This window comes from Ixodes scapularis, unplaced genomic scaffold, assembly GCF_016920785.2.
Source record: "Ixodes scapularis isolate PalLabHiFi unplaced genomic scaffold, ASM1692078v2 PGA_scaffold1__304_contigs__length_218370807, whole genome shotgun sequence".
Lineage (NCBI taxonomy): Eukaryota > Metazoa > Arthropoda > Arachnida > Ixodida > Ixodidae > Ixodes > Ixodes scapularis.
In genome coordinates, this window is record NW_024609846.1 from 44,645,599 (window position 1) to 44,667,588 (window position 21,990).

Below are 21,990 nucleotides of genomic sequence, written 5' to 3' on the forward strand. Positions count from 1 at the left end.
TTGAACAGAGGTGTGCTAAGCTGTAGACGTCTGTTTTTTCGTTATTTTTTCCTCAGGCGCGTAAAAGCCGAATTTTTAAGCTATGACACTAATTCACCACGTAAGTTCGTCTAGGTAACAGTGGCGTCACAAGGGGGGGGGCAGGGCAGTCGCGGCAGGCCACGCGAGAGCGGGGGGATGGGGGGGGGGGGGGGGGAAGTGGGGGGGGGGGGGGGGTCGCGGCGGGCTACCGCCTCGGGTGCCGCTGACCCTCGTGACGCCACTGCTAGATAGTGAATCTAATTTGTAGAAATAAAATAACTTGCCGCACTAAAAAAAGAAAAGAAAGAAAAGGAAGTTCTTTGGGCAGTCATTTTCTTCTCAAAGCTAGCTAAAGTTTTTGTGGGTGATAGAGGAAAACAGAGAACGTTAGCAAGGTGAGAACACTTTCATTCCCTTCCACATTCCCCCCCCCCCCCAATAACAATTTTTTTTTATTGGAATACGTAGGATCTTAAATGTTTTACTTCGTAACTTTTTGACTAAGGCAAGTGTTGTTTTTTTTTTTTTTTTTTCTTTTTTGCATTTTTAAATAGTATATTTACCTCCAGCCGAACTCGGGTAAATTAGAGCTGTAACTTACAAATCCGAACTTTCGCGATTTTTTGAAAGTCCTTTGTGGTATCCACAAGCCCAGTGTTAATTAATACTGCCGCGTAACGGGTTCGAATGATTGGGAGGCGAATGTTTATACCGCATAAGCTTCACGCGCCGGCTGTTCGCTAGTAGTCGTTACGGACCTTTGTATTACTCACGAGATAGCGTAGTAAACAAGCAGTGGCACAAAGCAGAACATTCTGTTTTCCTTTTCATTATAAGCCACCAGCAACCAACACCCGTAGGTTTCGTTCGTAACTGTCTGGCGAAAAATGATCGGAGCAGAGCTTCGATCTGGGGGTCGGTGTCCAAGGCTTTGCAAAGTCCACTCGTCCAACAGCGTTCACCCACACCTTCTCCGATTTCCGATCCTTTGGAAACTTGTGAAAAAGCACCTCCGGGTTGCGCAGCGGGTTGTTTGAGCAGCCCACAGCGCTACAAGTTGTACTCGGCATATTTCGAGGAACAGCCGGGCAGTCTTGGGCGCACCGAGTTGCTCACTAAAACGAGTCTTGGAGTCCTCACAAGCAAATAAACAAAAGGCTATACCGAAGCTACACGGGCTACAGACAAAAGCTACGTAATCACAAGCCGAAGCAGCGGTGGTAGCGGTACAAAGAAGCGCGCGCAACGGGTGCGTCGTGCACCCGTCCGGAACGGAGAAAAAAAAACAAAAAAAACAGAACGACTATGACGTCACGGTCCAATGTTGCTTGAGCGATCGGCAACCCGCTGCCCGCCCGCTAAGGAGCAGCGGCTCGCGGCGGGTCGCATTTTTATTATCGGCATTAGTTGAGAATGCGGCGTCCCACGGGCGTAATATTTTGGCTGGGGTCGTATTTTGTGTCACTAAAGCGATACCAGTAATTTAATTCATTTTGAGTTTTGGCCGGAGTTGCCCTTTAAGTAATCCATAGAGATCATACATACTAACTCTAGAGGAAAAGGTCCGCCATTTTCCCATACATTCTGGCTGCCGCAAGCGGCGGATCATGCAGGCAGACCCTCGGGGTCCCAAACACGGTTACATCATCAGAGCAGTTTCGTGAACTTCAACAATCCCCGAACTTACCGGTGGAAAGATATTCGCGTTCCTTTCGTAGCTTTCTTTTTGCATAGCGCGCAGATGTACGGCCTCGCGTTAACGCTAAACTAAACCAAATATACCCGGCTTTGCCGGTGGGGCGCGGGTGGGCACGGTTGAGGAATACGAAACTGCGCAACTACCAGATTTCCGAGATTTCGACAGAAGGGAAGTTAATGCAGCGTAATGACTTTATTGCTTTTTATAAGCGTTAGAATAGCTCAGAATTTAGTTTACAACGTTAAATTATCACTGTTTATATTGCTGAGAGTTTTCACTCTTCGCGTTGACCATGGCAACGTTGCTTTCTTTCTCTCGTGTTCTGTCGCTCTCTTTTGCGATCGTTCACTCGGGACCCCGGGTGTCGGCCCACCTTTACCACCCTGAAGTAATCTCTCCTTCGCAAAACTTGACGACGTAGCTGGGCGGCCATAACAATGTTTTGAACTCAGCGCGTGTCCTGTACCCTGCCAAGCCCAGCGCGTGGCTATGGTCAACATTGGCGGCATATAATCAGCTCCAGATCACGTGGCCGTTTGTTCTGGCCACTAGTTGAGGAGGTGAACGCTGCTCGTTTATCTTAAATTTTTTTTTTTTATACTACTTCAGTTGCGTATGATGAAAAACGAACGGGTGTTTCACAGGTCATTAACTTCAGGGATCCATTCTAAGCGGTATTTGCATATAGTACAAAAATCATCGCATTTTAAGGGTGAATGGAGTATTCGTGGCGAAAAGTTTAGGCTTCGCCGCCTGGTGAAGTTTTTGTCACAACCCAGAGTGAGGATACTTCAACTTCTCCTGCTGGTGCAAGGACGTGCAAGCCAAGCTTCTATGCACTATGAAAATTAAAACTCAACCGCGTGGGTAGTTGACGTGAGCTGCCCATAATAAGAAAAACAGAAGCGCCCCTAGCGAGCTTTTCACCACGAATAGCCTCGCCGACACTATTGCTCCCTTCCGCTCGAATAAATAGAAAAACACAGACCATCCGTCAGATATGCCAGTCTCTTTTATTGCATATTTAATAGTCGGACAAGGAGAGATATTGATAGAGAGAGAAAGAGCGAAAGACAGACGATAAAGTGTAAAGACACCATCTGAAACGATTGCACTGACGTCGCCGTAAACGTTATTACTGTCGCTCGCAAGAGGTCACGCTTCGTCTCACTCCAAACGCGCGGCTAAGCGTAACTCAAAACGACGACACCGCGAAGCAGGGTAGCCATACCATCAGTGCACATTGGCCTTTGAGCGGAGGGCTTGCCACATCTCTCTTTTTATCGCTCCCGTGGAAGTCCGGCATTATGGCAGTCCGATAGTACGGACATGTATATAAGTACAAGCGCCACCGCGGCCTTTCTGTCTTGCAACAAGCCAGTGGCTTTCAATCGTGACTTTACAACATATACTATATAGCTGCATTGCTCAGCTTGCTATGATTGCAGAGGGAACGTTTTGGAGGCAAACGCAATCCTACAGTGTTGCCATATGTATATATCCCATATATGTCGCCATATGTATATATCGCCATATATCTCATCCGGCCTCAAGCGAGACCATAACTTTGTTTCATTAAGAGGCTCCCACTCTAGTTACGCCCTATACTCGTTTTGATCTGCATTAACATTCTGCTCACGTCCGTTCGTGTAATGACCACTGCGGGATGCAAATTAAAGATCTCGGGTTATCAAAGCCCATGCCTTTGCCAACCCAAGATCTCGGGTTAACCGTATACTACTGCACTGTCCAAATTGCTTATCGCTCGCGGAGCGAAAAGTCAGCACATTTCAGTGAGAGAATACCCGTCCCCCTCCCCATGGATTTTTTTTTAAACATAAAAACACACGAAAAAGGTTCTAACCACACACGTTAACAGTTCCTTTAATCTATGCTTGATGCGCCTAGGCTGAGTTTTGTTTTCTATGGTAGCCAATTTTGAGAAGGCGCTGACGGATGCTCCCCCCATTTCCATGACGTCAATAAAAGAAAAAAAGGTGCTAGTGACGTAATTTCTTTAGGGGAATGGGAAGGGGGGGGGGGGGGTTATTAGAGCACTCCTTGCTGTAGCATATTGGGGAGGAGATCGAACAATAGAGGGCGCTTTGTCTTGCTTGTTTTTACACAGAGCTTCATATGTTTACACAACACAAGGCCTGTGGACCGGATTTGTTTTCGTCACCCTCCTCGATTCTGCTCGGGAAACTACAAATTCGACGCGAGTGCAGCGTTGTCAACGTTCGGCTACGCCAGGCGAGCACTGCGTCAAAAACACAAACAAATATCTGATGTGGCTCTTGTCTCCCCATGTAAACTTAGTTCTCGACTTAGCAGCGCCAGGGGTGCAACAATCGGATCTCCTTCCCTATAGGGCGCTATTAGACTAGTCTATTCTTCGTCCACACTAGACTAATCGAGCAAGTGGAGAACGAAAAGTAAATAAAAATTTACTTATATATAAACGTCTGAACGCCTCCTTTTTTTTTCTTCTTCTTTTTAATCTTTTTGCTTTCACCACTGTATAATCTCTGCTTTTATCAAAAAGATGGCACTGATAAGAAAAGAAAAAGGCACAGACCAGAGTAAAGTTCCAAGACATCGAGGCCGCGGTTTCGACAAGAAAAAGCGCGCGAACAAACGATTACAAGCGCTCACACACGTGGGACCTCGAAAAAGCTATACAACGACATCCGTAGGTACACCTGGAGGTTACCCGAAAATAGATTGAGAACGCATGGTTGAAAAGACGCTTACAATATATACACACAGACACACACACACGTCTATAACTTCGACAAAATGATATGTTCACATTGATAACGTAGACGGCAAAGAAGAAGAAAAAAAAGGACAAGAAACACACATGTTCTGCCTCCATTCCAATCACCTTGTCGAGTAATATACAAAATACACACCTCCCCTTCTCCCCCCCCCCAAAAAAAAAAAAAAAAACAACAACAAAAAAACAAAAGGCCCGCTTTTGTGTTTACAACGCAGTCTGTATCTCCTCTTCCAGCGACACCTATATGTGTTCGAAAGGTTTCCTAAAGTCCAAAGTAAGCCGGAACGACGGAAAATATACAAAAATAGTAAAGCTCAATCGCCGATATGGGTCTATATAGCCAGGCAGGTATTCGAGTATAGACGAAAAACAAACAAGCGAGTATATGTTTATTTATGTACAAGGCGCTTTCGTCCCAAGCGTACACGGCGCTTGTGGTAATTAATCTAGATATGTACACATCTCCCTTCGAGTATAGTATAGACGTATCTCGCAAAAATCATAAGTTTAATGCGAAATGAAGGTTGGAAAAAACAAAATTCGCAAGGAGGAACGCGATTGACTAAATTGCTGCTTATCATTAGCTGCGATAAGCGTCACGCGTGAGGTTATTGCTTGAAAGCATCTGTAATTGTTTGATTCCTTCATGTAACCCTCGACAGCCCTCAGAAGCGCAGGGGGTGACGAAGCCCAAGAATCTTATTATCCGCGCTAAAATCCCTTCAGGCCAAAGAAACGGATCGTGCATAGCAGAGGAGATTCGGAAGTTCCCATTACGTTTCGAATTTCTAGTATTAGTAACATATTGTGTGTCTATTTAATTGCTCCGAATTCTTCGAGTGGTTAACGGTGGTTAGCTATGAGAATAATACATACCATTGGACTATACGCCGCCGACAGGCCATTACCGGCTAGAGCTGTTTCACTGTGCACACGCCTCGTAAAGCTTCCTTTACAGCAAAACAGGAGGATGGGTCAATTTCAATTTACCTTAGGCGGGTTCACTATCCTAATTATAAACGTGTCCTTCAGCATTCGAGTACGTGTTCATCAATGACAATGAAAACCGACCTTTGAATCCGAACGTAATACGTAGTCTCCCACAATATCAAAGACCCATTCATTGAAGCAGTTCATGCGCAGGGGCTGAGCACGCTTTGTCCCGAGGCACTTTATTTTTAGAGAGAAAAGAGAGCAAAGGCTTATTTATTTGTTTCCCCCAAGCAGCGTGGGCCTTCACAAAGCGAATTCAGCACAGCCGCATTAAACGGACTCGTGGAATGGGTCTTTTATTATTCGAGACTCTGTATACGCTCTTTGCAATGCACATATTACACCGCAGTCTCCATTTACCGCATATTCTAGAGACGGATTATAGTCGCCAGGAATCCATAAGAAGCCGAGTGTTCCCAGACCCGAAACCGAGCCTCATAATCTTGAAATTAGAGTTCAAAGCTGTTCGTTCGTCCGCGGGACAGCACATATGCAAAAGGGCTTCGTTGTTCTTTTCTATTATAGCTTCTGACACGGCGGCACAACAGGACACACAGGACTTGATCACCATCAGACGTGGTGTATTATGGGCTCGTATTAATGCTCGAGACAACCATGGGCAGTATGTCGAAGTCTTACGAACCGACAAGCTAAGCGTTGTCGTCGTCATCCTAAGCACGTATTCTCTCGCGGTTCCAAGGCACACTGCCACTCTCAAAGAAGAGGTTCGCGCTATAGGAGGGCGATTGGGCTGGAACCGTCTCTTTAAGCGATGGCGTATCTGTGCTGTATTGCGTCAACGGTCCAACCGAAGGGAACCAATAAAAACGAATTGTGACAAGCTCCTGTTGATGCCTTTTCTTGCATGGTCTGTTCAGAATCAAGGGTCTATTGGGCCAATGACCCCAGGAGGAAAGGGTAAACTAGCCGGTGACTGGAGGTTCGCACGCTCGATTCAAATACCAGCTTCAGCTAAAGGTTGACCTGCAGTTCATGAAGAGAGAGAAGGGAACTTCACCTTTTCCCGATAGTCAAAGGCCACCGTGTTTAACTTTAAGGAATCTCCATGGAACGTTACTCCGAATCTCCGAATTGCGGTTTATTTTGGTATTTGAAGTGTGTACAAAATTGGCTGTTTCCGTCTTTCAGGGGCGTGAAAAGTGCTTGGCAGATGAAGGGGGAGAGGGGGTGGATTTCCTTTCGCTTTTCTCGAACTGCTCTGAAATGTCTAGGGTGTTCTCTTGCAGTGTAGGTAAGAAATACAAGAAACGCACCGCCCAATCTAAAATTGAAAAAAAAAAAAAAATTACGCCGAGAACTGTTTTCTTTTTTTCTTATTTTCTTAACATTAAACAATGGCTGGTTAGTGCAGAGTGAAGACAATGACGCCATTTCTGTCTGGGAATTCGGCAGCGAAGCCTTTCCTGCCGTTATCGCGTTGCAATGATCTATACTGCACAAACGCAAAGAGAGACAGAGAAAGTATTTTAGGATGGCTGAAGCGGATTTTGCAGGTCGGCCTTTAAGATTCAACCAGCGTTCATACAACCCAGAGTGTGCTGCGGTTAACAGGTCACCACGGGAAAATTTCAAAATGACGTTTTTCACCTCGTTTATTGAAGGCTCGATTTTAAAACTTTTAACTCAGGAAAGAAATGTGGTTATGGAACGTAGAGAAAGGATGGCATACACCATTTTCGTATGTTCTATCCCGTTTTTTTTTTTTTTTATATTTTTCTCCCGTCGCAGTTTGTGTTCCACGATGAAAGATCACCGCATGAACTGATGTGGACTCGCAGCGCTTCTTTGAAAAATGTTGATGACTACGTTGAAGCTTGTTTTAAAGATTAGTCTCGAGGTTTTGCATCAACTTGTCACCTCTTTAAGATACGATATGTCCGGAAGGATTAATGTTATCCGCTTTCATCGCTGAATGCAGCACGCGTGCACGTCGCTTGTAAGAAAAAGTAATTTGCATGCGTAATATGGCGGCCTCGTCAGTTAAAATTAAACAAACGGCACGAAGGAAAAAAAAAACTAAAAAGAAGCTACTAACGTCAACTTCTATCGACTACACCAGGGACGACACACAATTGGTCACAACCTCAATAATCCGAGACGTACGAAATAAATCTATACGTCAACGAGAACGCTTCAATATACTACAGTATCTTCCACGCAACAAATTTACATAGTTCTACAATCGTCAAGTTTCTTATTTGTTTTGACTTCTCCAGCCTTATTTATGAAACCGTCCAGTTTTGAGAGTAGCAGTATATACACATATTTACGAAGCTATGGCCGCTGATACCTGAAAAATCTAAAGTACTTCGTTTTTTCTTCGTTTTTTTACTTTTTACAGCATATGCGGTCTTTAATAATCGGACCGCGATTTGATTTTGACTAATCTAATTTGACGGTGTTGCACTATAAATGACCGCCCTGCAATAGGGATGGACAATAGGGGCTATTCATGCCTCGAATTCTGTATGCTGCTGTGATTGAGAAGTGAATGTGAGGATTGAAATCTAAAGATGATTTAATTTGAAGCCAAAACCCAGTGAAACCGTGCCAAATTTACCGTACATTTTCACATTATTTGCACATTTTAACCCCTGGTTTTGGAGTTTCAGCATAAAAAAGTGGCGTGTGGCCTTTTATCGGCAAGCAGATCGTTGCAACAAAGTAGTTATTTCGCCGTCGTTCCAACTGCGAGTGACGTCAAAAAAAAAAAAAAAAATGGTGGAGAATAAGTTGAAAAACTCGTCGCTTCAGATCCAAAGCGACGGCGCTTCGAGCGACGGGAAGACCATTAGACGAGTTCACTTTTCATTTTTCTGCCAAGAAGCCTCTAGACCTATATGTTTAAGCTGAATTTATTTGAGATGTAGAGAACTATTGCCTCAGTCAGTTCCTCTTCTCATCTAAATGTTTTTTATTATCACTTGAAGGGCACAGGCTTGATATGTATTGACGTCTGGTACAACACGATTCCGCTTAATTCGACGGGGAAATCTTTCTATATAAAAAATATAAAAGCAAACAGGCCTGCAAAATATAGCTTCTGCTGCATGAAACCAAAGAGAAAATTACGGCAATTTACTGATTTGGGTTGAAAGAACAAAACTGCAATGGTGCACAATTAATAAGAATATAAAACGCTATCAGTCAGCTTTAAATTCTTCTGTCTATAGTTCCTTTTTTTTTTTTTAGCATATTTGGGTTGGTCATTCGGCTTCACTGCTCTGGGAAAAGTGTAACAACGAAACAATAAGCTTCCTGCCACAAGTTCCATCCTGAAACCAAAATCATTGCCTTATTGAGATATTAACTGAAAAATTCATCGATTAGCCTCTTGTTTTTTTGCCTTTTTGTTGTTGTCCCTATATCGCTCTGCAGAACATCTCCTTTATGTCTTATTTTCGCTCTAACGAGCCATTTTGTGGTCTGCAAAATCAAACCGTAAACTCATTCGGCTATTAGAAGAGAATTAGGCAGGGTGTGTTTTTCGTTCGATGCTGCACCAGCTCTGTATGGCGCATGGACCTGCTCAGTCGAAGGTCTGCCAGTGCTGGTTAGGAAGTTGCTCGCCCGGCCGCAGGGGCAGCGATGGCGCCGGCTGCCGACCGCTCATGAGGCGCCCGTTGGCCACTTCGGCCAGCTTGGCGCTGATTTCTTCGGCGGAAGGCTGGCGCTGTGGCGGCACCGGGGCGCTGAGCGTGAACCCCTCGGTGGGGATCTTGAGCTCGATTCGCTCCTCCATCAGGGACTCCAGATTGCTCTTCTTGATGCCATAGCAGAAATACATGAACATACCTGAAACAAAGGAGAGAAAAAAACAAGAACAACATCGATCAGCTGTCAGCACTTATCTCAATCCGTTCGGGACTGCGTCGTTTTTCTCGGATCTTCTGCTAATTCACCATTTTACGAATTCCCGGTTTGAGAGTTTTTCGGTATGAAGTCGCGTGTGCCTGGTCCGACCGCAGTGGATGCTGCGAGCCATCCCAGCACATCCAGCTCGGTGGATGTAGCGCGTGATGCACTCTCCGCGCGTCACAGCTCCAAAGTCACGAGGCACTCACACAGCCCTGAATAAGCTTCGATGGTTCTTGCATTCGCCGCGATCGGCCTTCAAACCGAGTATAGGTCCTGTTGGCTGCATTGGGCTCAGACCTGTGCCTATCTCAAATACTCTACTCAAGATACTGTATCTTAAATACTTTTTGGAGTATCTTGCTATCTTGCAAATACCTTCGATGGAGAGTATTTAATACTCTATTTTAATTACAATTCCGAGTATCTTGTACTCATTATCTTAAATACATTTTTGGCATTCCACCGTGTTCCGAGTTTTTCGGTATGAAGTGGGGTGGGCGTGGCACGGGCAAACGTGAACATTCTTTCGAGCAACCGAATCCTGCTGCTAGCTCCGATTAGCTACGGTGACTAACTGAGCTCGTGAAAATATCACTTTTTTGCCGACTGTGACTCATACTTCAGCCCTAAGTTCACACAGTGAAGGTTCTCCCCTCGCCTTCCCATAGGTGCCTTTTGTTTCTATAAAGTTTCCCCCCAAAAAATCCTCAAACCAAAGTTGTGATTTTACGGAAGTAAAGATGCCAGCCACCCTGAGGCGCAGGCAGACCGGGAAACGACCCACGAGAACAATGCAGACTTAAGTGTCAAGAATCTGGAGTTGGGCAAGTTGTTACATCTTAGATTCGAAAAGCGCCAGAAAACAAGAACAGAAGGAATAGACGAAAGGTTGCGCTACTTTCAACTGAATTTTTATTCGGAAAAACGAACATATATATACACACCCAAGCAATACTCTATTTTAATTACAATTCCAAGTATCTTGTACTCATTATCTTAAATACGATTTTGACATTCCGCCATTTTCCGAGTTTTTTGGTTTTTGAATTCATCTCACGAGAAGCTTGATTACAAACAAATGATTGCTTGGGTGTGTATATATATGTTTGTTTTTCCGAATAAAAATTCAGTTGAAAGTAGCGCAACCTTTCGTCTATTCCTTCTGTTCTTGTTTTCTGCCGCTTTTCGAATCTAAGTGTCAAGAAATAACAAATAGAAGAAAATGAGAAGTGGACACACACAAAAAAAGTAGACATTTTTGTTTTGCTTTTTGTATATTTGACCCCGCGAAAACAAAACGTCAAGGTGTTTTTTTTTTTGTCAGTCCGGCATTTATTGCTCTCGCGAACACTGTCTGTAAGCGAACATTGATAAACAGAGAACAGTACAGGAAACGAACTAGGAGCTGGGTGACCTCTCAAAATGCCAACAAAGTGTCCCCCAACGTTGAGTGCCTTTCTGAACGCAACCTACTTGAAGAAGGTGCGACCTCTGCCGTGGCTATTATGTGGGTTCGCTTTGTTATCCAGTCACTGATATCCGTGTCCCTAGTTTGTTTATAGTGAACTCCCCGAATAGGGAATATGGATTGTAGTTAAACTATGCATCTAAGGTGCGCCGCAAGATGTGATATTCAGCGATGTCACTATTGGCGAAGCGCTCTGACCCGTTTGTCACCCCCACACCTCGGTGTTTACCCAACACAAGGCCTCTGCACATGCTCAGAGGCTTTTTGGGCATGTTCGTGTCATCTTTTTTAATAAAGCGCGGGGCATAGTGTAATGAAAAAATACCAACAATTAGTGAAGTGACGTTAAGTGCCGGATCTCCCCCAAAAGCAGTCGCCAGAGGATGCGAACTTGACCCACTAGGGCTTTTGTGCTGCGTTCGCCGCGTTCGGTTAAGTCAGCCGAGCGCTGAGCCATTGTATTTGTTGTCCCCATCCATCTAGTTCCAAAGTTAACCGCTTGGGGAGCCACGGTCTGATCTCCTCCCTAATAGCTAAAGCGACCTCTTTCTTAGTAAAACATATAAAATAGCGCAACAGAAACAAGGACAAGAAGTTTACTCCTTGTCCTTGTTTCTGTTGCGCTATTTTATATGTTTTACTAAGATGAACCAACTAGCCCAACAACGTACCTTACTAGACCTCTTTCTTGTTGTCCCAAAAATGTTTTGTAACATCTATCAGTGATATTGCCACGCGCGTTGCCCAGCGAGCGCGTGGCCGAATGGCTATCGCGCTTGGCACTCGCGCGGAGGCTCTCGCGCGGAGTCTCCGGGTTCGATACCAGAAAGCGGACTTCTCTTTTATTTATTTCTTCAACTTGACATTTTGGTAAGTTCAAGGATTTTGTCGTTGGTCGAGTTGCGAATGTTCTACGCGCCGAACTTTCTGCGCCGAATGTTCCAGAAACACACGCCGGTACAAAAGGTGCTCCGAGTGGCGGTCCGGAGTCAGTCTCGCCCCAGCGGTCGATCCTGCAGTTTCGCCGACATCGACGCCTGCGACGCTAGCGTTTCTCTCTTTTGTTTCGGGAACAAGTTCGCCCCATTAAACCTTTAGTTTCTTCAGTTATTCGCCGCCTCATTATTTATCATTCCTCACAATATTTTTCTCTTTACAGTCGGACTGCATGAGATAGCCCTCCGATACTTTTTTTTTTCCGTTTTCTGTTGTTGCGTTCTAATAAACCATTCTGGTAACCCAGATTTGCGTAGCTGCATAATTTTCGTTGTCAATGACGTCGATATAAATTAAGCAATGCGGAAGTATCTTCAAAAGTAACTGAAATACATTTCTAAGTATTTGTACTCTACTCAAGATACTTTACAGTGAAAGTAACTTGAGTAGTATTTTAAATACTTTATGAGGCAGGTATTTAGTAACTTAACGTAAATACTTTTATCCAGTATTTTGTCCAACACTGAGGTCCCGAAACATTGTTCTTTTTGCCCAATGTGGCTTATCGTTTGCCCCTAGATTCGCACACAGAAGCGTATTTCTTCCCTACACCCAATGCCGCGTTGATTTAGAGTTTATTATACAAAAATTCCTGGAATCCAATCCCCGACAAGATAAGTGCTTGTTTCGAAAGTGGCGGGGGTCGGGCGTATAGCGACGGTTTCACAGATCGCCCTTTCACTCCCAGAAAGGCGCATGCGGCTATGCTGGTGAACCTTTCCGATATTTTATTTTCCTTGTGTATGTTAACTATCCTCATTAATCTCGTTTTTGATGCTCGCCGATCTCAAAAGCTTCGCAAAAGGGTCCACTGACGACGGAACTGAGCAAGCGTGCACATAGCGCAGACATACTTCGGTCGGACAAACAACTCCTTACACCGCATCTTTTTTCCTGCAATAGTGGAAAAGAACGTCTAGTACCAAAGCGGATGCTCTTTTCTGTCGCAGCTACGCTCTGGCTGGTGCAGCCCATCACAACGCGAAATAACTTATTATTCAACAGGTACGCTCGCGTGAGCTCCAGCTAGATGTAGTCATGTGAAGCCGCCCTCTCGCTAGGGCGATCGCCTTTACGTGGCTTTACCCGCCAGTGTAAGTGATGAAGCAGTTAAGAGTGAGATAAAGCGTGAAGGTTGCACGGACGACGAACAGACACGCGCACATACTGCCCAGATTGCGTGCTGCCGCATATGCTCCCGCATAACCACTCCTACCTACAGATGCACCCCCGCAATAAGTTATAAGCACGTCTTTGTCAGTGACATCTTGTTTTAGAGGCTGCATCTAAATCAAGACAAATAAAATCTGAAACGAAAAAAAAACAAAAAACGAGAGAGGTTGGCAGTGTTCTTTTTTCTTGAAATATGCCTAGGCTTACGTCAGCCGGAGAACACAAAAGAAGCACAAGGACGTGCTTGACAGAAACTTCTCAAAGTGATACGTTCGCGTATGTGCATGTGCCTCAACATCAGAGTGAGAGGATGAACCTGTCACCCCATTGCAAGCAAGCACGCGAAACATTTGCGACCGAGCTTTTAATAGGCAAATTAAGGTGTCAGCATTGGTATACTTATAAAAGATTCTAAAAGGCCGCAGCATTCATCCTAGTGACCATAAAAAAGTTAATACTTCTGGTAGAGCCATACATTATAAAGTCCAGTCACAAACAAGAATAAAGAGATGAACAAAAATCTTCGCCCTAACCAGAAAAATCACAGTTTACACTGAGAGGGTTAGAAAGCTTTCACTTCTACGAATTAGGCGAAAGCACAGCGACTCACCTAAGACCATCCAAACAATGAAGCGCACCAGAGTAAGGATGGACAACTTGAAGATTAAGTAGATGTTGACAACAACTGCGATGGCAGGCACCACAGGCACACCGGGGGCCTTGAACTTCAGCTCGCACCTGTCGAGAGGTGAAGAAGCAGAGGATGAACGTTCCAGCATCTTCGGTAGTGGCCGTTGAAGACAAAAAAAGCAAGAGTACGTGAAGTTATTTTATCGCTTACGTAAGTACACCTTACGGAGTCTAAACACTATTTGCGATAACGTAGGGAAGGCATCTAGCACACACATCTGACAGACAGATTCTGCCTGAGTTGGACATGTCTACAGAAAATGTTGGGCTGGGTTTCACAAGAAAAGCGACGTTTTTTTTCCCCCCGCTCGACCGTTACGTTTGCTCGAAACAGAGATCAAGGTCATAAAAGCAATGTAGCCCTGATTATATGACCTTAATGCCAGGGTGTCACTGCACAGCCTGCAGAAACACTTTTGGTGGGATCGTCGTTGGAGTGGGAGCGAATGTTACGGGAAAGCTGAAGTAAGATTTTTTTTTGTTTAATTTTTTGTCTAGAAAATTATTTTGTGCGTAAATTTAGCTAAAGTGAGACACCGGTGTAACTTAGACGACCCATAGCCAAGGCCACTACTCCTGTTGTGGTCGTGTCTTGCGGATTCTGCGTCTTGCGGATTCGGTTACCTGGTTTCTAACGTTCTCGCTAGCTTCCCGTTATTCAAAACTCATTCTCTATGAAGAGTCTTTCGTTAAAGCTATATTCCCATTTTCTCAGTGCCCAAGCACCACACAACACGTGAGATGAAGTACACAATATATTTTCAAAAATACCTGGATGCACCATAGAGGAAAGCCCTTTTGATCGCTTTCGGGTCTCATATAATTCTGTTTATCGCGGAAGACAGTGCAAAAAAAAAAAAAATAATAGAGATGACGAAGGACGACAACTGATAACTCTAGGCGTTGACTGTCAATTCACGTTTTATTTGAAAAGGAACACGAGAAATCACTTGACCAGACCGCTGATTTCCAAATTTCAGTTGATAGTCAGCGGCAAAGTAGAAATTTGGGCTAGTTGGTTCATGATCAGTAAATACAGCGCCAAAAAACGACAGGACAAAGACGAGAGTAAACAGGACGAGGCGCACTCGCAACTAAAGTTTATTTAGGAAAAAACACATAATATATAGGCCGTTAAAAACGCCTATTCATCCCATCAATCCAGAAGACCTCTTGATAAAATCAAACTCCTTCCCTGAGAGGGCAAGGGAAGGCTAGTTAACGCAGTCATCTCCCTTTGCTCTAATCTCAAACGCCTCGTGCACTTCTGGGCATATTTTATCTTTATATTTCGCCAGAACCTTCACATCATGCAAAACTGGTGAGCACGGGCAGCAGCGACTACAATGGACAGCTAGATTACCAGACGGGCTTGCTCTCATAGCTGCCGCATGTTCCCGTGCACAATCATTGACACATCTGCCAGTCTGGCCGATGTACACGGAGCCGCAAGTCAGCGGAATTTCGTAAACCACTCCGACGGCACACTCAGCATATTTGGTTTTGTGTTTTGTGCCGCACTGCTCCATGTCTGTCTGGGGATTATTGATCCTACGGCACAAGCGTGCCATCTTTTCCGGAGCTGAAAATACTACGGGTACTCTAAACCGCTGTGCAACTTTCTTTAAATTATGGGACATGGCATGCAAGTACGGAATGATTACCGGTCTCGTTTTTGGCCTCTCTCTTGCCCGATTGGTTGCCCCTTTGAAATTTTTTTAACAATCCTTCCGCAACCCCAGTCAGGCATCCTTGTGGGAAACCTGCCTTCTGCAGGCGTGAAATCTGTAGATTAAAGCTGTCTTGCACAGAATGATCACAAGATCGTTTTAGGGCCATCTCCAAACACGTGCTAGCAATGCCCCTTTTTACTAATTTTGAAAGGGGCAGACTCGTACGGCAGGATGCATTTCTTAGATCTTGGCTCGTACGCCCAACATATGTGGCTCTCCAGAAAGCGTAGTTTTAGGTCAAGGAACTGTAGTGTCCCTTCTACCGGCTTCTCGTGCGTAAACCTCAGACCTCCAGAACACGAGGAAAACACATCGAGCATCTGGGTTACAACGCCATCCAGCGATCGCTCTGCCAAATCGCTGAACACAAGGTAATCATCAACGTACCTATAAATCTTTATGCTGTTGTCGTGCCCCAGCTTCTCGGCAATGGTGTTGTCACATTGGCTTAAAAAAACATTGGATAGCACCGGCGCGACACACGACCCGATGCAAATGCCCTTCCTTTGGACGTACATATCACCTTGAAAGGGAACATACGTGTGCGACAGATAAGACGACAACAGTTCCAAAAAACTCTCTGCACTGATGCCACTCGAATTGGCAAATGACACCTCACCGTTCCGTTCTATGCATTTTCTAACCCCCGAAAAGAGATGGTCGTGCGGGATAGAATAAAAAAGGTCTTCCACATCCAAAGAAAAAGCACTACGCATCCCATTAGCGTCTCCCTTCAAATAATCAATAATCGTTTCCAAATTTCTAATCAAGAAAGGGTCGTGTTGTTCCAAGCACGTCAGGTGTTTGGCGAGAAAGCTGGACAGCTGGGATTGCCAAGATCCCCTCTCTGTAACAATCGCTCTAAAAGGAATACCTATCTTATGCGTCTTGGCAGAAAAGAAAATGTCTAAATGGAGTCCCTTGCTAGATTGCACACTTTTCAGAAGTCCAGGAAGGTTCATTTCACTGCAAAGTTCCTTAGCGCGCGTCTTGAGTTTGGTCAAAGGTCCCGGACGCACTTTCTTGAAGTTCTTGAGAACAGCCTGCTGAGCCTTCTCATGGTACAAGTCCCGCGGCAGTGCAGAGAGTTTTTTGGAACTGTTGTCGTTTTATCTGTCGCACACGTATGTTTCCTTTCAAGGTGATATGTACGTCCAAAGGAAGGGCATTTGCATCGGGTCGTGTGTCGCGCCGGTGCTATCCGATATTTTTTTAAGCCAATGTGACAACACCATTGCCGAGAAGCTGGGGCACGACAACAGCATAAAGATTTATAGGTACGTTGATGATTACCTTGTGTTCAGCGATTTGGCAGAGCGATCGCTGGATGGCGTTGTAACCCAGATGCTCGATGTGTTTTCCTCGTGTTCTGGAGGTCTGAGGTTTACGCACGAGAAGCCGGTAGAAGGGACACTACAGTTCCTTGACCTAAAACTACGCTTTCTGGAGAGCCACATATGTTGGGCGTACGAGCCAAGATCTAAGAAATGCATCCTGCCGTACGAGTCTGCCCATTCAAAATTAGTAAAATGGGGCATTGCTAGCACGTGCTTGGAGATGGCCCTAAAACGATCTTGTGATCATTCTGTGCAACACAGCTTTAATCTACAGATTTCACGCCTGCAGAAGGCAGGTTTCCCACAAGGATGCCTGACTGGGGTTGCGGAAGGATTGTTAAAAAAATTTCAAAGGGGCAACCAATCGGGCAAGAGAGAGGCCAAAAACGAGACCGGTAATCATTCCGTACTTGCATGCCATGTCCCATAATTTAAAGAAAGTTGCACAGCGGTTTAGAGTACCCGTAGTATTTTCAGCTCCGGAAAAGATGGCACGCTTGTGCCGTAGGATCAATAATCCCCAGACAGACATGGAGCAGTGCGGCACAAAACACAAAACCAAATATGCTGAGTGTGCCGTCGGAGTGGTTTACGAAATTCCGCTGACTTGCGGCTCCGTGTACATCGGCCAGACTGGCAGATGTGTCAATGATCGTGCACGGGAACAAGCGGCAGCTATGAGAGCAAGCCCGGCTGGTAATCTAGCTGTCTATTGTAGTCGCTGCTGCCTGTGCTCACCAGTTTTGCATGATGTGAAGGTTCTGGCGAAATATAAAGATAAAATATGCCGAGAAGTGCACGAGGCGTTTGAGATTAGAGCAAAGGGAGATGACTGCGTTAGCTAGCCTTCCCTTGCCCTCTCAGGGAAAGAGTTTGATTTTATCAAGAGGTCTTCTGGATTGATGGGATGAATAGGCGTTTTTAACGGCCTACATATTATGTGTTTTTCCTAAATAAACTTTAGTTGCGAGTGCGCCTCGTCCTGTTTACTCTCGTCTTTGTCCTGTCGTTTTTTGGCGCTGTATTTACTGATAGTCAGCGCTTGGTCTTGTCAGTTCTGGCCCTTCTCCCTCTGCATGTTTTTGCACTGTTTTCCGCAATGAATATATTTCACATAAAAACACACACATGCATACTAAAAGAGCTAGGTCATGGTGTATTCACTGTGCTTGTTTGGTCTAGCCGATGATAGCACATACAAAGAAAGATGACGAATACCGTGACGCTTCACTTTTTTCGCGGCTTGATTGACTCCATAGTTGAAGTGTTGGCTGTGCTCGGACAGAAGGTGAAGCAAAGCATAGCCCAACTTTACATTCTGATCACGTAATTAATTCATTCTGTCTCTGTAACTGAGTTTCCGATGAGGCGACATTGCACTCACTTGGCCTGCGGCTCCTTCGCGATGAGGAAGACCGACGCCAGGATCCCGGCAAGGCACACGAAGAATAGGATGATGACGAACGCGCTGCCACGCTCGATGGCGCCCACGCCGCACACGACGACCAGGTCGAACGCGATGGCAAATATGTACAGCAGACCGACGAGCTTCATCACCTTCAGCCCCGAGCCGTCCGTGGCCGGGCCCTGGTGGCTCTGCAAGAAGGGCACCAGGTAGCCCAGCTGCTTCATCTTCATCTCCCACCAGGTAGGCTGCTGGAACATGTCTTCCTCGATGCTCTCGCCGTTGGCCAACATCGAGCCGTAGTCGTGCTCGGGGACCCCGAGTCCTCCGCCACCGTCCCCTCCAGGGAAGCCCGTGGAGACTATCCTCCGCTCGTCTTCGTCACTGTCCGGCGTGAGGACCCTGTTGGTGCGCTTGGTGCGGATGGTGGTGGTGGTCGAGCCGATGGTCAGGTTGCGAAGCGAGGGCACGATGGGCGGTGGAACCTCGCTGCTCGGGGTCGGGCACTGGGAACGGACCGACTCCGGCAGGAACTCCACCAGGGTCTTGGTCCGGGGCTGGTAGCGCAACAGGAGCACGCAGGTCGATACCAGGGTGTATGCCATCAGAGTTCCTGTGGTTAGAAGGCGATTGGTTGAACGTTCCTCATTGATGTTCACGCTAGCGGTATGTCTGGCAGCTGTGAAAAATATAAGGAGCAGCTGACTGTTCTGGAATGAAGATGTCCAGCCACCATATGCGGTCATTGTACTTTCCCTAATGTCGCAGCATTGTTGGGCGCCAGCGCTCTGTCATGACCGCTAGGCGTTGTCATCCATTGTGTGTCTTGCAGAGTGGAGAACAAAAATCTAGCTGATATAAATCAGTATTTAAATCATTATTTAAATCGTGGTACAAATCAGACCAGTCTCCCTGTGATGATTTTAATGAAACCTTTGCCGCAAATATAACCCAAAATATTTTTATTCACCATATGTCTATCACTTCTATCTTATGATGCTCTCTGTGCGCTTTTGCTTTGTATTTAAATCGGGGAATAATCAAGCAAGAAATATACATATCAGGTTCAACCCAAGCACAAAGCAGCGGACTTTTGATCAATTCGGAAAGTTGAGCTTTCTTTATACCATTCACTTCGTGCGTCAGCTAGTAATGTCCTATTGCAAGTAAACAAGAACGCGAAAACAATCTAACGCCACAAAAGTAATGTTTTGTTGCAATAAAATCAGAACACACAAGAAGAAGCAAATAAAACTTTTTCGCTAACATAAAAATACCAAGCTTTTTTTTTTTACATACTCGATAAAAAGGTTGTTAATTAAACTGTACCTAAAATTTACAGTAATATTTTCCGTATTGTTTAGAGTAATCGGAATTACTGATCTACCAATCTTATGTTTAAAATACATCTAGTGACTAACATACACAATTTTTTGGCCACAGGGATTTAAGTTAAATAAATCTGTACTAAATAAAATCAAATTGATTTAAATAAGATAAGATAAATCAAACAAATCTGACTTATTTTCTTTTTCAAATCATATGTATATTATTTTGTTACCCTGCTGTTTTTGACAATTTCACGCCGGACAAAGTGCGATGACATATTGAGGTAGGTGAGAGAAATCGCACTAGCCCTGCGTTATCTAGCGCGTGAGTCAAACAGATTGTTCCCTTCGAGTGGACCGCATAAATCGGTTCCTGAACGTGTCAACTTAAGGTTTCATACAAAGGGGGCCGAAGGCAATGTCTTTTGCGTATTAAAATTTCAAGAAATACATTTAACTCAATAAAAAAGTTAAAAAAAAAAAATTAAGAACGTGAAATTGCTACCTACGGCGGCCGTCTGCTAACGAAAAGATCGGCGCAACAGCGAACAGAAGAGGACAGGTAAGGGCCAGGGCACAGACACTGACTTCCGATAGCAGACGATGTATTTGAGTCAAGTGCGGCACAGGTATTTTTCGGTGAAGTGCGTGATCTTGTTATTTCTACTCATAAAACACTCGGAATTGGCGCAACAAGAAATAACCTTTGTCGGGCTATTTCGGCCATATATCAACAGCTGCCGACATGTCTCTGTCGTTGCGACACCCAGATGCCTTTGTATCGCAGAGGACCGCCGTAGCTAGGGAATTCGCGTTCTTAATGTTCACCCTTTATAAACTAATTATTGAAAATTCATATCCTCAAAATGCACGAACTTTAGCCACCTCCGTACAAAACCTTAAGTTGATACATTAAGAAACCGCGGACCCTTCAAAGAGCCAATAATCTCTGACTCTCTTGTAAATGTGATGTCAGTGTAATGGGGTTCTCTATGGTTTAACAGATACTGGCCTTGATTAAATGTTTACCGCTTTCCTACGACTGCTACGTGTGAACAAATCTGACGGTTATTCCCGAAATCATGCCAAGCATAATTTCGATTCTTTATTTTCATTCACCGGAACACGCGTGAAGTTGTGGGGAGAAACTTGCCGATGGACATCATCTCCACGAGTACGTCGAGACTCATGACGACGGAGACCACTGCTGTGGCTCCTCCTAGGAGTAATGTTGCGAAGGCTGGGGTCTCGGTGACGGGCCACACCTTGGCCAGGGCCCTGGACAGATGAGAGAAACGAGAGTTAAAATGTGTTCTAGAACGGAGTAACCATAATCAAACTCGGCTCCTTCTGTTACGAGCTGAGGTCGTGTTGCGTACCACGCTAGACAGACTAGATTTACGAGTGGGAGCCACTCCAACGAAGGAGGGCGTTTGCACTTTCAGGACGAACATTTCCTTCGAAGATTGGTTGAACATGCGCACGCGTACGTTGCCACGTGACGAGGACGATAGGGGATGAAGGGGCTCTGCAAAGCTAGAGAGGCGCTTGGAGACAATGGACGATTTCGCCGCCTCCTCGCACCTTGGGTTGCAAACGTGGCACGTAAACCACGTGACGCCGAGAGAGCAGTCAGTTGGAAACACTCTTAGATATTGGCACGCCGCATCCCCAGCTTTCTTGAACATGAACGCCTCGGCGCATGCAATATATAATGAACATTTCAACTGAACAACAACGAACATCGCAAGGTTCTCCGAAAAACTTTAGCATACTAATATGTACTAATTAAACTTTTGGACATTCGCAAAATTATAAATTCCAGATTTTCCTGACAAAAAATTGTAATATTCCCCAGGTCTGTAATTGCTTGGGTATCATAGGACGAAAATCAATCATAATTTTGGTAGTTCATTGAAAATTTTTTATTCTACGTGATGTCCCAGAAAGTTGGTCATGAACTAGACTGTACTTGATCTCAACAATTGTGTAGAGTGCTGCCGATGGCATTGTTCCGAGAGCGTTGCAGTGCGAAATGCGTCCTTAGCGCATGTTGCGCAATTGTTCTTGTAAAATTACTACCTTGCTATCTTACTGGCACATGCCACAATTCTTGAGATAGATGATAAATGTTGCTTCATTAAATAGTGGCTAAAGTTTGCACTGTTTTTGAAAATATTTAATTCCCTAATTTGAATTTTGAAATAGCTTAAAATTGGAAATAGCACTCTAAAAAAAATGGTGTATTCTTACAGTCTTTGTCCCATATAATACACCCCAAAACATCAGTTCGACGTCCAGCGCACTGACGTCGATATAACAGTACTATCTTTCGCATAAGGCTTGATAGCCGTGTGATAGAACTTATTAAAATATAATGTACGTGTTAATGACTACAAAAAAAAAATCGTTTTTTTTTGGCCTTATTGCAAAACCTCAGCGTTTTCTTTCTGTGGTCTTTGATACATACTTTAGTTATTTAATAA

At 44.8% G+C, this 21,990-nt stretch overlaps 1 protein-coding gene across 2 annotated transcripts in view; it reads right to left on the reverse strand.

Annotated features, from left to right (window-relative positions):
- Positions 1–8,707: 8,707 nt before the first annotated feature.
- The window catches only part of LOC8053671 (cationic amino acid transporter 3), a 125,709-nt gene continuing 112,426 nt past the window's right edge, over positions 8,708–21,990 (reverse strand). For both annotated transcript variants that reach the window (XM_029977055.4, XM_040501116.2), the window contains 4 exons: positions 20,658–20,782; positions 18,156–18,789; positions 13,622–13,749; positions 8,708–9,311 (listed from right to left, as the gene is read on the reverse strand). In XM_029977055.4, the coding sequence (XP_029832915.1) occupies positions 9,046–9,311; positions 13,622–13,749; positions 18,156–18,789; positions 20,658–20,782 (1,153 nt within the window). In that variant the 3' untranslated portion in view covers positions 8,708–9,045. The remainder of the gene's footprint in view (positions 9,312–13,621; positions 13,750–18,155; positions 18,790–20,657; positions 20,783–21,990) is intronic.